The following is a 17,804-nucleotide window of genomic DNA, read 5'->3' as shown; positions in this document are numbered from 1 at the left end:
TCTGAGGCGGCAGTCAAAGCCGAGCTGTTCTTTCGATTTAAATGATACGGACAATGAGCTTTCTCTTCGTAGCTAACAAAAATATGGACAATGTTAAAGGTGCTTTGGCCTCTTCTAATAGTTAACTTAACCCTTTGACGCCCAAGTAGCCATATACGGCCACTTAATGGTCGTGCTCTTTGTACCACTTGTGACGTCATCATTTTAAACGTCACCAGATATTATTGATAAGCAGATGGTAGTACTTGGCTAGGCCTTACCTTACAATGGTCAGGTTTAGATATCGACGATATTCCGACGTCGCAAATCGAAAATCAACGTTATCAGTTTTGGTGCCTGAAAAACGGTGGTAAAATGGTCCACTATGCCTATGATTGATCAAGGTCTATTTCTAAGCTTCGCCCATAATTAACATGCAACTTTTCACGGCAGCCAGAAAGAACATGCAACACAAAAGGTAGCCAGAGAAAAAGGACCGAGAAAAATTTTAGCTTATGCGCATGCCCAGAACTGAAATATTGCTTAATTTTGTACCTAATTCTCGAAAAATCTCTCTTTTTGGGAAAAAAAAAAACTTTCTTGGCAAAACTTAGGCTTATTTAGCGTCATGGCAGCCAAAAAATGTGACTAAACGGTTAAAAACGGTATTTTTGGGGGAAAGTTTGGTATTCAAAGAGTTAAAAATTCCGTGTTTAATTAAACCTATCCATTCCAACGTAATATGCCAATTGAACCAATGGGAGAAAATGACTGTGCACTTCTCACGATTCTTTGATTTTTAATGGAAAAGTCTGGCAACCGGGTTACATTCGGCCGGCACAACCTGGAACTGAGAGCAGGAAATGTTCGAAATGTCTTCAGAAGTTCATTTCAGCTCATTATCATTTGAGGGAATGTCAAACATCGGAGACTTAGTTTTTTAGTACTTGTTGGCAAACAGCTCCAACTTGAGTTCGCCTGTAAGACATTGTTTGCATGTCACTTTTCAGGGATGGAGGTCATCTTGCTAGAGCGAGTAAAATGTCATACCATAGGGCAATAAAAGGAAAAACCACAATAATGTTTGACATAATACCATCGATTATCTCCCATTCCCTCAAAGAAATTGCAATTGAGTTTCAGTAATATTATGCAAAAGCCTAACTTTCTAACCCTTAATTAGAAAGAGTTTTTGTTGACATCTTTAAGAATACACTATAGTAAATATATTGAGCGTGAAAAAAATCAGGTTGTGTACAAAACCTCGATGACCATTCATGTCTTTACATCTCTCTTCGCAGTTCAAATACCGTATGAAGTCAAATATAATTCGATTCGCGTACGGTAATCTTCTTAAGGCCGCTCCTTTCGGGTGGGTCGTTACTTTCGGGGGAACCGTTACTTTCGAGATTCAATGGGAAAGCAAAAAATTAACGTTTCTTTTGGGGAGCCACTATTTTCGGGGGGACCGTTACTTTCGGAATTCTACGGTGTATGATCTTTCATATAATCATTTGCTTATAGATACATTCATACATTACTTTATTTTGTCTCGAATTTATAGTGTAGCTAACAAGCTATATCTTCGTAGAAATGAAAATTGTAAATATAAAAACAACAAGTACTACTACCAACTATTATGTTTGACCACATTACAAAAATAAATAATTATTGTAGAGGGTCAGTGTGGTAATCAGCAATCCTGCCTGAAAAGAGACTGTTTTCACGAGGCGTTTAACTGAAACAAAGTAGGCTCCGTTCTAAAACCAAAGTACGCTCCGTTCCAATGTTCTCAGGTAGAGAGTTCCAAGTTTTAATACTTAAAAGAGTGAAGACCATAAGGAGTGGAAGCAGGTTTACACAATGAAAATATATCAGGTCCTCACAGAGAGTAGACTGTAAACGCAAAGTCAAGTAATTTTTAAGATACTTCGGGTAGAAATTGTAATGTAAACATTCATAAATTGTAATTAACATATTCTGTACCCTTAAATTGTAGATCCTAGTTGCTGCTCTATCTAATAACTGATAATATGTTGATTTCCTGTCTTTAAAAACGACGCGCAGTGCGCGCTTGTTCGATGTCTCAAGTTTGTCGCTATTCCTAGAGCTGCAAAAGCGCCATACTGCAGATTAATATAGAAATTGCGGCAGAACAAAGGACATATACAATTTTAACTGCATGCACAGGTCAAGGGCGACAGGATCAGAAGAACAGTCATACAACTGCTCTTCGACTGCGTAAGCATGAAGGTTCACTTCCTTGCTTCCATAATTTTGTTCTGTTTCATTAAGGCGTAAGGTAGTGTAAAGCATTTATTTATACGCGATAAAAATATAACAGCAACGCGGATGTAGTCATGTCTGAAAATTTAAAAAAAAAACTATCTAAAAGAGTATCTGAAAGGTATTTACAAACAAGAGAACTATTGATTACAAAAATAGGATAAAATATAAAACTGTAAAACAACAAAAAGGTTTTGAAGCTAGATCAGTAATTAAAAACTGTAAAATACTCGTGGCATTCTGTTCGCAATGTCATGTTTACTGTCTGAAAACAGGTTCCCCAGTGAGCTTTGGCTCTGTGACAAATGAAACATCGGGAACTTCACATTTCTCCAATTCAAACACCAGCAACTGAAAGAGAAACAAAAAATGTTACTGTATAGAATCTCCCCACGCTCCAACTACTATAACCTCAATGAGTGATTTAATGCTTCGTCACTTCCAATCATGGTGTGGAGCATCAGTGTTTTCATCTTTTGGAACCATGATGTGTTTAAACACTAAAGGTGTACACCACATGAACATGGAATCATGGTGCCCATCGGAAAACAGTGAGCATCAAAATACCTTAAGAGGGTATGGATTATTTAACGCTAGATATTTCCCGAACCGCCAGTTATTCGAGGCAATTTTAGTTCCGTTAGCAAAACGTTCTTACAAAGGTACCAATGTCCGTAGCTCGAAAAACTCAAGATTCCACTGTACAGTATTTCATGTTAACTAACATACCTCGTTATGTCCCTTGTTTAACCATGGTGCTGGGAGATATAGCGTCTCTTGTGGCCCTATTTGCCAGTACCTGCCCAGGTTATGTCCATTAATGAAGCACACGCCTTTGGTCCAACCTTTCATGTACAGGAATGTGTCTTTAGGTTGCTCTGTCACCTCAAATGTTCCACGGTACAGTGATGGTATGGAGGGTAACTCTCCTTCTTTCATTTTCGTCCAATCTGATTCTCTACTTATTCTACAACACAACGTAACAGTGGTCTCACTGTGCATAGCGTTGCAATATGCCTATGGTAGTTGCAATTCAACACTTCACAAGTAATGCGATTCTCCATTACATTCATGCATTTGATCACTGAAACAGCAATATGCATGACGTTGCAATAAAGGTAGTTTCAATACAATGTTTCGCTAGTGGCGCTATTTTAGTTAACAATCAAGAAAAAAGACTAATAAATGATTTTGTTCACTAAATCTTCACCTCTTGAAAAAGTCTCCCTTGAAGTCCATTGGGTAGATTTTCCAACCTCTTTGTTTTTCTCCATCTACCAGAACATCACCAAGTATGCCTGGACAACAAATAAAATTTGACCACTTTATTACAACGACAGTTCTACGTTCCTCAAAACTGAGCAAAGACATTAAAGATGTTATTAACCTTGCCATAATTAAATGTGCATTAAGACTATCCCTTATACTTCCACTACCTGTATCCAACAGCAGACATTTACAGGTATTGTAAACATTGTTAGTATTTTTTTTCCTTAGCAGTGGTTACCAGACTCTATAAGAGCAAAATAAATAGCCTCACCTTTCCGTTGTTTGTTCATGAATGTCCAAAAGTTCACGCGCCCCATGTTTTCAACAAGAATATCAAGCTGAATTTTAGAACCCTGCAAGGGCAAGAAACAAATCTTTGCCTTTGTTCATGTGATTATTTGTGAGCTCACGGCCAGGTCAAGAATGCGAGAATCAAGAATCTTTTTCCTTCCATGAGAGCCTTACTGAGTCAACGTGGAGAAGAATAAAGAACAACATTAACTAGGATAATGAACCAAGTTTGTCACCTTTTCATTGTGTATTTGGTCATTTTCAAGTTTTATTGTAACTTTCCAAAGTTCTTTTTCGTCAATGTAAGATTTATCTTGTTCCACTGAGTCAGTTGTGTGGATCAGTTGGAAGTCAAGGAAAACCTAGAAAAAATTGAAAAGAAAAGAATTTATTTGATAGTAGCAACATTTCTACCTTTTGTTAAATTTAGAACGCATTTGTACTATGAGTCCAGAAGTCCACAAAGACCTTTTTTATAGGAATTGATTTGCCATATTCCGGTAAATGTTTTTCAACCTATAGTAGACCAGCCCAGGAGTCAACAACTTAGATCAGTAATGTTTCTAACCTTCTCCTACCAAAACAAACTAGTGAAAACAGACTGAAGTGTTTATTTGTGTATAAGAGCAATCCCTCAACAAGGGTTTCCAACTGTGTGGCTGGCTCCATGACTTGATGGCGTTCAAGCTCGTTTGTAGCACAAACCAGGGTCAGGGAACTCTCTTAACTTAAGAATATGATATAGCGTTCCTGTGGGTTCCATTCTTTGAAAGTCATGCACCTGTGCTCTGTCGCTTATGTTGTGAATTGTGATTTCTCTGGGGATTGTATCAAGCTCTTTTTGATACAGAATGAAGCCATATCCCTGTCCACCATTGTTGTTAATAGGTAGCTGTTCCATCGGCATCACATTCTCTGTCTCCACTGGCGTCTTGAAAAATAAAAACGTTATTTAAAGAAACAATGCACATTGATAAAAAAAACACATTTGAAAACTATTTCATGATTCACCTATCAAACTACGCATTCGATAGCAAAGTAGCTAACTGAAAATTCCTTTGAAGAATTAACAAAAACAATAATTATTAACAAACACATCTGGAAGTTAATTAATATGTTCACCACTAGCAGTGAGGAATTTTAGTTAACAACTTGTACTAAACTTTCAATTACAAGACCTCATTATGCGTTACTACTTACAAAGAAATGCAACATTTCTCCAAGCTGCAAAACATGCTGCATTTCAACATCCTCTGCAAAAAAATTTAACCCATAATAATTATTGCAATGTTATGCTCAATAAATTAATGAATTAATAATTTAGTGACTGGAAAAAAAATGTTTAAGAAGGGTAGCACATATTTAGCCCTCAGGCTCCAAAAATGTTCGGGGGCTTTTGGAGGAAGAAAAACCTTAGAACCCAGAGGAATACCCTCCGTAAAAGTACAAGAAGCAATGAAAAACTCAACTCACCTATGATATTAGACTGTAATTCAAACCTGGGACCATGTGCATCCCTGCTCCCTTCTAACTATCATTCATGCATTCAGATTTCATGCAACTAGCTCCTAACCTTGTTGCATCAGTAGCTTCATGTTTATATTATCAATGTCCTTACCATATGTTGTCCTCTTGTGGTTCTCGTTAAATGAAACTGAAAAAGAAATAGTTTGAGAACTGTTAACTGATGTACAGCTTTTATTTTTCATCTAGAATGGCTTAGTATTTTAAGTGAAAGTTGGTGCACAGTGTTTGCTGATACTGATTCCATTCTGGAAATTCCATTCCATATAAACCATTAGACCCCCCCCCCCCCCCCGAAAGAAAAGTCCTGCTGATTGGTGTAAGATCGTGTTTCTATAACTTGCAATAGAAAATAAACACAGAACTAGTACGAGCTGCTGACCTAATGATAACACAAGCAAAGAGAATTTATATTACGATGATCAAAGTAACCAAGCTTTTTTTCGTTATTTGTTGCAGTATTTCCTAATAGAAAAAGAAAACATGTTCTAAGTGTTTCTATCGAGTTATAGACTTTGAAACATTTGTGAAAGTCTGACTGAGAGAAGTCGAAAAATCTGTGGGAACACTTACCTGTCTGCTCGTATTTCCACAGCATTTCTTGTTCTCCTAAACTTCCACTCATGTTTCAATAGCTAACAGAACATGGTTTCTATTTCTGCCAGATACATGTTTAATCACCTTCTTTGTCGACATCAGGATTGTATTTTTCAATAACTTCTTTCAATGCCTGGAACTTCTCAGTGATGTCACCAGCTTCAGACAATGGAGCATCGTAATCTACAGAAAATAAAACAGTGAAGACGGAAGTAAATTAGATCTACAATTCTTGGCAACTGAGGAATTTCAGTAGATTATAATTGTAAAACCTTATTGGGTTACTGCGGCTGTGCTTTATGTTGCAATTCTCTTGCTGATTCTTCATCAGGATTTATACTATATTGTACATATACCTTATTGAACCTTTGTGTCATGAGAGTTTTTGGACAATTGCATAAAACATCACAACTGAACAAAAGTGGCCAACTTAAGATAAGAAAAGTAATGAAGAAATGATTGATGATGGCAGTTATACACACAACTTAAGCAGTTGTGAAATTGAAGCCTGGAAAAAGATTCAGGCCTGAAATCTTTTCAGGCTTTAACTTTATAACTGCTTCAGTTGTGTGTATAACTGCGATCATCAATCATGCCTTCATATCTTTCTCTGCGGTTCAAATATATGTTCTTTCATATATTCACTTGTATAAGAAAAGTAAGTTGTCGTGAAAATTAATGCTGTCAAATTCAAACCCCTCTTATGTTAAGTTGGGTTATGATATTACTTTCAGTTCAGGTCAGGAATGATAATTCGTTAATCATTTATTTGTCATATCTGAAGGAGTGACATTATTGTTTACTTTCTGAAAAGAAGTCCGGTCAAGTGAAATGATACCGAAAAACACCACGCAGTTGTTAACATACCATAGGAAGTGACTCCTGGCTGGTACTTAAACTCATTTGTGATAGAACTGGCACCATTCATGAAGCCAAAATTTGTTCCTCCTTTAAAATAATAAAACAAATATTAGTATCTATTAAAATTTATAAAAGGAGTTTAAAACAGATCTAAAAAAACGTTACAACTGAATTTTCGACCGCCTTCTGCTTCTTCAGAGAAATATACCCTGCAAGAGCCACGGAATGCAAAATGTAGCTAAGACGTCATTGTTCGTTGCCTGTTGGGGAGGAAAGCAGTGATGCATAAACCCTTGGGAAGGGTGCTCTTTCATTAACAGAGTTTTTGTCCAGGAATGAATGTAATGACTCTAGAAAAAGCCTTTTGTCCTTGTTTTTTTACGTATACGCCTGTTTCCAAGATGCTCGCATAATTAGGGTGTATATCGTGGCCAGTGGTTTCGGCATGTTAGCCGACATTCCCATTTAAATAGTTCCAGACTTATGTTCAGCCCCCCGCACTTCCAACTTCTTTTACTCTCTCCAATATAACCAAATAAGAACGTTCTGCAACCAGCTTTGTACACGATTCCTTTCAACTGTTCTTTTGTCGGCCTTTACTTGGGTTTCTTGAAAACATTACCCAATCTTTTTAGTGGTTAAAAAATTGTCTTGATATTTTCGCGGTTCAAAATCCGTCTAATTCGCTCCGTTACCTCTTTAACATATGGAATTGACGCATATGCTTTTGGGTTCGCCCGAGGCTTTAGTTGTGTGTTGTTTGGTTGATCGACCGACTTAAGGTAATTCCGTCGAAATAGAACTCACAAAGACCTTAAGTAAAGTTGTCTCGCGCGAAATTGATCAATATTACACGAGCGTGCAGTGGGACAAAGAAAAAATCTGAGTCCCGACAGGAATTGAACCCATGACCTCCCGAACACCGGGCGGGCACTCTATCCACTGAGCTACGAGAACCCATGGAGAACAAAGCCATTTAACTGAGTTCATATGTGACAGCGTCCTGCATACTGCTAGGATTAGCACTGTCGAAGCCACTTTGAGTAGCGATAAGTGAATTATAAGTGAATTAGTATCCAACCTACCATGGAACATGTAGAAGTTAATTGAAGCTCCAGCTCTCAGTATGTTTGATACTCTTTCTTTCACTTTCTTGACCTCCATCTTGTGATGTCCTTCACCCCAATGATCAAACCATCCTGGCCAGAATTCTGTCACCATTAGTGGCTTATCAGGCTGCAATTAAAACAAATCATAGTTAAGTTCTTTAAGTACATCTTGCGCTATGTCCCTCTACCTGTAAGCCGCATTAAAAATGTCACTCCTTTGTGGTTGTTTAGTATTCAGAGTGGTTCATTACCGATATTGATAAGATCCCTATCAAGTACTTGTTAACAAAAAGTGAGGTCTTGATGGGAAAACCTCAAACCAAGACATCGCTGTTTTTTACCGGGCGATAGCGAGGTCAATACGACAAAGCTAAGGTATGAGATTTTCCCATAAAGACCGAGTGAAGGAACCCTGATCACTAGGAGCGTGCAACTACCCCATATTCCTGTCATAGCGTTTTCACAGAGCGATCTATTTTTAGTTTGAATTTACCGCGAATTGAGAGCCCCGAAGAAACCTCAGTGACCAGTCACAAGCACAGACTTAATTCTTAGTTGACGTCATCATTTCACCGGAAAATTAAAAAGAAAAACAAGTATTTTTTTGCTTATCGATGTGCGCTCATATATGTAGACTGGAACTGATCGATTTCGCGGGGAAAGAAGCCTAAAAAATAGACCGGTCTGTAAAATTGCCGTGACATAGGCTTAGTATCGTAGTTGCACAAGCCATATGACAAAAGTTATTAGTCAAGTCCTAAATATCTCAGTTTGGAATTTACAACTTGTTGGCTTCAAAAGCATCTCAAATAAACTTTTCTCACTGTTTCTGAATGATTTGTCACCTACATGTATTGATGATTACGCTTACCTGTAGCTTCTTAAGCCTGTTAAGATTACTGATCTCATCACTCTGGAAATTGGCAGTCTTCAGCGCTATTAATAATGTAAAGAGAAAAAAGTCGGAATGAAACTTACTCACAGGTGCTGGTATTCTTTCATAGCTATGAAACAACATATCACCTGTTCTTGGCGACTGTGGAGACTGGGTGGTTATTGGCAAACAATTGAGATCATTTGCTCTTCATTCCCATGAGGTTATAGATGATTTGGTCCAGAGCTTTTTTAATTAAGGTTAGCGTGTACCTTCAGAGTACCTTAAAAGGTGTCTCGCGCCCAAGCGATGTAAACTGTAGCGGTTTAAACTGTAGATACCTAAGCCCCGGCTATATCAAATTAAAGCTCATAGAGCTAGCCATCACACTATACCAAGAATTTTGAAATAAAATGAATTGTCGAATTTTTCACGACCTTTAAATGTGAGCGTGTGAATCATCTTTAGGGTCCCTTTTGAAACTACAAGTCAAAGGGAATTTGTTCGTTTGGCCTCAAATTTAGGCGGTAGCTAGTTTTTCAGAACAAGGCACAAACGCATTTGGTGGTTCATGTTTTCCATCTCACCTCCTGGTAGCTCAGGATAGTATGATGCCTCCATTTGCCATACATTATCTGATGTAAACAACAGCTCTGAGATGCCTTCATTTATCATAAGCTGAAATGTTTCCACATCGTAAGTTATAACTACAAGAAAAGAAGTTTTCATTGCCTGCAGTAGACTTGTAAATAAAATGATCGATACATCCAGTACTAATACTCAAAAAATACTAAAAGTATCCTAATACTAAACATTACTTATTAGTAACGCGGAGATCTCTAAATGAGGTGGATGAATTCATTCTAAACAAGTCTGTTTAGCATCTTTTCGAGCTGATATGATTCTTTCATCTAAATCTATTCCTATAAATCAGAGGAAACCTGCAAGTCATGCACATCCCCCAAAAAGCAACAACTGGGAAGTCGCTAAACAAAATCCCTTCATCAGTGCAAATTACTTACCTAAAGTCACATTATTTATAGCTAAATAAAATTATAATTTTCCTCACTGTTTTGAGATAAGCCATGTATTCTTTGCTGAGATCATGTTCTTCATAGCTTAAACCATATTCATTTTCTACTTGAAATGCTATTATTGGACCACCACGCGAGTACTGAAAAATAAGCAAACAAAACCTCACAACATAGTGACACTCCAGCAATCGCATAAGCTGTATTACTTTAAGAAAGGGTTGCTATGTTGAGAGACAAAGCATGTATGCTTCAGATGAAATGTTCTTAACTTTACAGAACATTAAAATGGTTGCCGTTTCTCAATAGGGTAAGGCTAAGTATGAAGGCGACATAATTTTAACAGTCGATAATTTCTGAAAACAAACTACATGTAACATAAAATGAACATATTTTACCACATCCAGTACAAACTAGGCAAAAAAATTACCTGAAGAGGGACAAGTATTGGAAGAAGTTTCTTGAAATATTTCTCAACAGCATGAATGTATGCAGGATACATAGACCTAAGTTTCATGTTGGGATCACGTAAGAGCCAGCTATGTTTAGGAAAACAAAGTGCACAAAATATTTCAAAATGCTGAAAACAAAGCATCACCATTCTCTTATGGCTTAAGACTAGTCAATATCCTCTAGGCAATATTATGAATAATAAATAATAATTTAATTATATAAATAATTGTTCCTTTTGGAAGTTTCCTATTTTTATTGAACCATTTTTAGTATTTTAATTCTTGTTTTAGTTTTTAATCCTAATTAGTTTACCGCATAGGTTTTTGTCCTTTTTATTGTATTTTAGATTTTAATGTATTTTAAAGGTTTAACATTTATTTTCTCAGAGGACCCTCCTGAAAACCACCTTACGGTGATTGGAGGCCTCCTCTTAAAATATTATGTATTATTATTATTATTATTATTATTATTATTATTGTTAATATTGTGTCTAAAAACTCTTAAGCAATATTCCTTACCTTGGCAGTCCCCCAAGGTCCCACTCTGCACAAATGTACGGTCCAGGACGAATGATCACATATAAACCAACTGATTGGGCTAACTTGATGAATTCACTGCAAAACAGTTGTTGTGGAGAGCAGTTGTAAATACTAAGTTTCTGGTAATTTATAGAAGGTTTAGTCGCGCAATGTTTGTACCAGAATCTTCTACTGTCGCGCTATAGGACAGTTTAAAATATTCTACTGAATGATGTAACTATGATGTAACTATGATGTAATGCCATATATTTAAATAGTTGTGTTAGAATAAGCTCCAAGAACATTCTAGAATATTAATTAATTGTATATAAGGACTCAGCTAGATAGTGTGGGTCATTATTGTCAGCAGAGACCGACTAGAGAAGCTATACCAAGAGGTTCGTAGACAGCTATTGAGGAACTTCATTTAAAGTCAAGTGGATCGAGAGGAGATTTCTTTGGAGACAGCGACGTTTAATTACTGTGGGTTTGTGTCAGTGGTGACTGAGGTTTTAGTAGCAGACTCAAGTTAATTTGGCGATAGATTGCATTGTTTAGAAGTCGCTTCTTTGTAACTAGGATTTCAGTACTTCTCTCTAAATAAATAAATAAGTTGGGTTTGTAGTGTATCTTTTCTGTCGGTTGAGTGATACCGTAACGCAGTTTAAACATAGAATGCGAGATAAGATAAAAGACAAGACAAAACCTGCAACTACTGGCCAACATAAAGGTGCCTGAGTTTTTGTCCAGTGATCTGAGAGAGCCACTTTTTTTAAATGACAAATATATATCAGTGATAAATTCTGTCAGTTTTACAAACACATGGGAAATAGCAACAAGAACCTTATAATTGCTGCACAAACGGTGTGCATGCCCCATTATAATCTAACTTCAAACATCCGTAGTAAGAAAGCAATGTGATCAGTAAGTACTTAATTTATTAACTTAATTTATTAGCAATTTTATTGGAGGTGTCCCCGATTAGTCGGTCTCCGGGCTGACTAGAAGTTTTAGACACTAAATAAAGTTTATTGGTTGATTGATTGATTGTACGCACCAAGGGAACCAATTAGGGACAACGGCCTCCTTTTGCCAATAGGCTCATATTGGAGTAGGGTGGGCGAGGGTGCTGTGAGACTACCCGTACTTATTTTTATGTTTGAGATTTATTGGGTTCACATTTTTGTTTATTTTTGCTGGGTTTGTATTTTACTAATGTTACATTACCTTACAACTAATCACTAACCTGTCAGTAATGACCCTTGTTATAAGACTGAGAAAATTACTTCATTATGATTGGCTGAGAGCACGCCAATTTAACATTACTGCAGTGCAAATTATATAAGACATCTAAAATTTTCTCAGTCTAAAAGACTCATGCATTTGAAAGGGTATTGAGATATCATAAGTGGCGTAAAACCTTAATTGCATTCTCATTCATTCCTGAACTGGCATTTGTCATTGACTGACCTCATGTCTGCATCCTTATTTTATACAAAATTTTAATATGGCATAGACTCACACTATATCTAAGATTCCTTCAAAGTTGAACTGTCCTTTAATTTCTTCATGAAGATTCCAGGGAACGTAACTGTGGAGAAATTGTTGTTGATTCAGTAAAATGATTTAATCAATGTCTCCCACGGTGCACTCATGTTTGCGTTCGAGAGAACGCAGCTCTAATCGGGAAATGGGGATAAATCGAGTTTTTGTGTATCTATCTATGGACACCAATTCGGGCCCCCATAAAAGTTCTTCAGAGGCGAATGACGTCATCTCCATGTTCGTCCATGTGCTTTCTTTCGAGTGTTGTGGAACATTGCGGACTTCAGGGGTTGTGTAGGACTTTTCGTTCGAACAGAAAACTGAAGTTTGGCTGCCTATTGTGTATCCTTTTCTCTTCGACCAAAAACCAGCACTGCTCTCTGCTGAATAAATTAGAGGAGGAAATGTGTAGTTTCACTTCGCTGGTCTAGACTTCTGTGCGCAAAATATGTAACATAAACCCAACGAAAGTGTGCCGTTTCATTGGAAGTGGCAAGGCGATTCAAAGTCGTGTTCGCAAACAGAATAATTGTCTTAGTTTTGGTAATGAACGCACTTCGTCTCGCATACCAACGGAACAGGCAACGTTTGGTCCAGAATCGTAACTAATATTTATACGTAATACATGTATGAACGAGAACAACCGTCTTGTATGCACGTGCTTTGCGATGAATCCATCATTTGTTTTCGCCCCTGCGAGGGGGCCAATTTCATGTCCAACTAACAGCTTACGCAAAAAATGCTGTTCCTAGAATTTTTGGTATTTTAACAAACCAAACCCATCAATACTCGAACGCACTCTTTAATCTACGATTACTACTAGTATAGGGTTTATTTAATGCTGTTTGCTATGTTCAAATATCTCTTTTCGTTCCAGGGATATTTCAGTTTTTAAGATATACAAGTTAGCCAAGTGATGACATCATAAATGATGAAAAAAGACGTCTCAGCCAATTTTTGTCATAAATGTCTAATTCTTTGCAGCGAGATTTTACTAGTTGTGCTTCACAATATGAGTTTAACAGTTTTGTTACCATGGAAACATACTGGGTTCCAGCCTGCCCGATATTAAAAGCTTTTTTGGCCACCTTTGGCATTCCATTTTGATATTTGCCAACAGTGCCTCATCAACATGATCCAGCAAGCATACAGATATGTTAGGTCGAGTTTGTGGGCTTTGAGCTGAAAACCGCTAAATATTGAAATCAGGTTGGAGCGGACTGGAAAAGAGTGTGTTTCCATGGGAACAGAATACTTTAAAGCCGTAGGTTTGTTGCCTTTAGGACTATAAGCCTAGCAAGTTTCCTTGGTATCTGCTGCAAATTGACCTAGTTCAGCAACTCTATTTATTTAATTGATTTATTATATGGTTTGCTCCGCGAGCTAGCAAGGTGAACCGAATCCTGGGCCGTGATTGGCTACCCGAGCGGGCAAGATGGAGCTATCTTGCCCGCTCGGGATTAGCCGCTGTGTCCCGCAAGAAAATGGTATTCTTTTTCAGTATAGTAAATCCCGTTCAGTGAAGATGGCTGGTTATTATATGGCTGTGTCTCACAAGGACTGGGAACTACCGAATTCACGAATTTGATTGGCTGAAATCGATATTGACCGCGCTCTAGATTTTCCCATCTAGACCGGTTCCATTTTGCGTTGAAAAAGTAGCAAACTAAAATACAAAAATGTTCACCGTTTTCTTTTATTTTCTTCTCAATCATTTATGGAAGTGCCAAAAAGCCTGATGACAAAAAAAAAAAAAAAAAAAAGTAAAGAGGACGAGCAAATTTCGGCAGGTTTAAGTTAAGCTCATCTCCGTTTGCAAGCAAAATGTCAGCAAACCAGTTTCATTAAACGATTTAAATTTTTCTTGTTTGCCATAAAATAAACATCTTATCAACCGAGCCAAGTCGGTCTGTATGGGAGAATCTTGACCTCGGTCGTGTGTACAGACCTCACCGCGTTCGGTCTGTACTCACGAACTCGGTCAAGATTCTCCCATACAAACCTCCTGCTCGGTTAATAAGAGCTAAATATTGGCCTTTTTCCTTTTTGCGTCTTTATGACCCTTGTCTCCTTCCTGGTCTATAAACACGAAAAAAGAAAAAAAAAAAAGAAAAAAAAAATTGGCCAATATCCATGCAGCCATCTTGACCTCACGCTTGGTCAATCACCCATATGTAATATTGGTATGACATCATCAGTCTATTTTTCACATTTTTCAAACGTAAATATGTCCGGACCCAATGCAGATATTTGCAAGCGGTAAAGGGCGTTTTTAATCTTTCTTGGAATTCTATGCGATGAACTTATTTATAAGCTTATCGTTACTGAAGGTTTACCGTCTTTCAATAACGGAACGCTTAAATTTAAGTCGAATTGCTCAATTAACTTTCAATATCTCACACTAAAAACTTACGTTTCTACGGTGTTCAATCCCATAGCTTTAAGTTTCAGTAGCCGATCTCTCCAATATTCCGGCACAACTCTAAAGTAGTGTATTGATCCACTGAGAATTCGAAAAGGCTTTGCTTTAAGCATGAATTGCTCCTTTGTTACTGTTAAACGACTCCTTTCCTGCAGGGGCATTCTTTTGTAATGTTGAAACGCCATCCATAGAATAAGACATACTGAAAGTCCGACAAGTATCAGCAAGGGCTCCTCGCGAAAATAACTGGTTCGTGTCATCATTGTTCCACGTACTTGATAAACAAACTTGATGATCCAGGCTGCATCCGATGACAATGAAAAGTTGACTTATTGTATAGTTTTAACACATCCCGAAAACAAGTGTAAAAAGAAGAATATGCATTCAAAATAGATCCTAAAATTTATTCCTTCCTCTCACAGATTATGGACTGCAAGGTGCACAAGCTGATATCGTTCACGACTCAGTCAGCCGCAATATAATTAATGACTATGACGTTAGTTTGGCGTTAGTCCTTTGGTTAGCATGTCGGTAGACACTGTTGATTTCACATGCAACAATATCAAAACCAACTCATTCAGTTTTTAAAAATATCACAGTACTCTGAATTTCTGTATGCTAGTAGCTTAGAGAGTTGATGCAGTACAAATAAAGCTTGTTGTTTTTGGTTAATTAGCTGTAGAGACCAAACCATACTGATCCCCTACTCAGTATGTTAGTCGACGGCTCTTCGATAGAGGAAGTGGAAGCAGAAACCGAGCACATCGCGCCGCCGAAAAATACCCACGGCATTCGCAGACTACGCTAAGTTCGTACATACTACCGATGGAAAATATTAATTACTTTAAGACAAAATAAGATCCTTTTACCTTTACAAGGCAGAGTATGAGATCGGCTTGACTGTTTTGTTCTGTGTACGTGCACATACAGTGTGGCACTAAATGTTTGTGCAAGAACTAATTTTTGCCCCGGGGGTACTCCCATATAAAAAGGACAGGGGTGCTCGTTGGAAATTTTGAAAAGAACTCCTGAGAGGTACCAAGATCCTGTTTTGTGGGCGTGGCTTGCATTTTGTTCACCTCAATTCTAGAGTATTACATCCCCTTACACTGACTTCTTTCAACTCAATACCCTAAAAGGTACTGCCAAAGCTCCTGCTGTGGGGCCTTTAGAGGATTTACACCCTAAGAGGTACCAAGTCGGCTTTTTTAACCCCTAAAAGGTACGCCGAGCACCCCGCCCCTTTTATATGGGAGTCCCCCCTCCCCTCTCTCCCGGGATTTTTTCGATTGCTTAATTAAGGTAGCCCCCTATAGTTTTACAATCGCAAGCGCGCTGAGGACGAAAACTCAAGTAATCTGCGCGCGCTCGAAGGAAAACGTCATTTTTTTTTTTGATATTTTATTACGTCAACATGAGCACAACAAGCAAAACTGACAGTGAATTTTCTTGCGTTTCCTTCGGTGAAATTCCGTAAAACTTGGCAGATTGGTAGTAAATGTTTTACTTTAGTCGGAGCTCGTTTTTCAGGGAAATCTATAAGACCAGTTTTCTCGCTGCGATAAAAGACGTAAATTTGCAAAAATCGAAAAACCTGCCTTTACAAACCCTACGTTTTTCGCCTTTAAAATTCGTATCCCGCAGGAAGCGATATGCTGTGAAAAAATCGCAAGTGAAGCCATAAAAAAGCAAAAAACATATCTGTTTGGGCATTTATAATTCAAGACTAAAACCGATAATTTTAACAGAGCTAATAGTAAAACACTATTTAATCATTGCTTATTACATGTAATTAGTTTGAGAGGACTGGGTGGAAAAAACGAATGCAAAAAACGGCATTCAAAACATAACACTTGCGCGTGCAACGCCATAAATGATTTAACCTGTGGAGCCACCGTAAGACTGGTTTTTCTTGCTGGGTACTAATTTTTGCGCTTATCGGGAAGCCGCGTTTAATTGACATTACAACATTTAGGCATTTTTCAAATTAGATTACCTGTAAATTGACAAGTGAAACAGCATGAAGAGATGTCACAGTAATCAGTGTCACTCTATCACAATATTGAATCGTGTTCTTCTGTGGCTGATTGCTCCGGCAATCGATCAGCAACAACATTTCCGACTAAACGAATTGAAAGAGACGTTTTAAATAAATGGCAGCGAAGGATTCTTCATGCCGGATCTGATCTTTGCATGTATAATTTCGCCAGTGGAGTAAATTTTTGCGGGCACTTTTTTTGGATCGGAGAAAAAACCGCAAAAATCGCAAAAATTAGAACCCGCAAACATTTAGTGCCACACGATAGTTTGATTGTTTGCCGATCTCATTTCAGTGCTATATCGGCAAGTTGCGTCAATTGACGTTCTCTAGCTCTCTATTTTCTAAGCATTCGTGTTCTATTGTCATTCAAAAATAATTACACTAAATAAATCAATATAATATTTAGTATAATTGCAGTAGTGATTAAAAAATAAAGAATCAAAATTTAACAGAGTTTTTGACCGAAAAGTGAAAAATGGGAAATCTGGAGACCCAGAGGCCTCCAGTGGTTGATATACCGAGAAAGGGCTGGTAGACTGCTTAATTTCCTCTGTTGCGCCAGGTTGGATTTGCTTACAACTCAGGTTCGCGCGAGCTGTTCAGCTGCGAGAATGCGTGAAAAGCACTATCCCCCGATTCATTCGGTATATTGGTGTTTCTTTACAGTTTAATACTGTGTAGAGTAAATGATTGGTGTTGGGGGGTCCGCTTTTAGGCTTGGCTAATTCTGAACATTATTTGACGAAACACAACCTGAGAGTGATGGCAGGAAGTGATAAAACGTCTTCAGAAATCTTTGAAACGTCCCCGGAAATCTCCGGATGTCTTCGGATATAATCGGAACTTCTTAGAAAATCCAAGCCCTCCTGAGATAAAAATCTGACGCCTGCGATTCAGAAAACGTTGACAGGAATAGAAAAATGAATTCTCAATCATGCCCAAATCAAATTACTAATATGACCGTACAGTTCGACAATACGATCCACGAGTCAAAACTAAATAGA

General features: G+C 37.7%; 1 protein-coding gene across 1 annotated transcript; it reads right to left on the bottom strand.

Moving 5' to 3' along the window:
* Positions 1 to 1,503: 1,503 nt before the first annotated feature.
* On the bottom strand, positions 1,504 to 17,728 carry LOC145492064 (beta-galactosidase-1-like protein 2). Its single transcript, XM_081471381.1, has 18 exons — positions 14,751 to 17,728; positions 12,315 to 12,383; positions 10,793 to 10,888; positions 10,252 to 10,360; positions 9,860 to 9,964; positions 9,378 to 9,468; positions 8,788 to 8,852; positions 7,893 to 8,043; positions 6,814 to 6,894; positions 6,031 to 6,129; positions 5,444 to 5,479; positions 5,026 to 5,078; positions 4,607 to 4,756; positions 4,062 to 4,187; positions 3,806 to 3,887; positions 3,476 to 3,563; positions 2,995 to 3,232; positions 1,504 to 2,616 (listed from the first exon to the last, which is right to left on the bottom strand). Exons 1-18 carry the CDS (start codon positions 15,020 to 15,022, stop codon positions 2,524 to 2,526), a joined length of 2,004 nt encoding a protein of 667 aa, XP_081327507.1. The 5' UTR covers positions 15,023 to 17,728; the 3' UTR covers positions 1,504 to 2,523.
* Between the last annotated feature and the right edge of the window lie 76 nt (positions 17,729 to 17,804).

This window comes from Orbicella franksi, chromosome 7, assembly GCF_964199315.1.
Source record: "Orbicella franksi chromosome 7, jaOrbFran1.1, whole genome shotgun sequence".
Taxonomy (NCBI): Eukaryota; Metazoa; Cnidaria; class Anthozoa; order Scleractinia; family Merulinidae; genus Orbicella; species Orbicella franksi.
The sequence above is the reverse complement of the archived record's forward strand: the minus strand, read 5'-3'. Positions and strand labels throughout refer to the sequence as shown.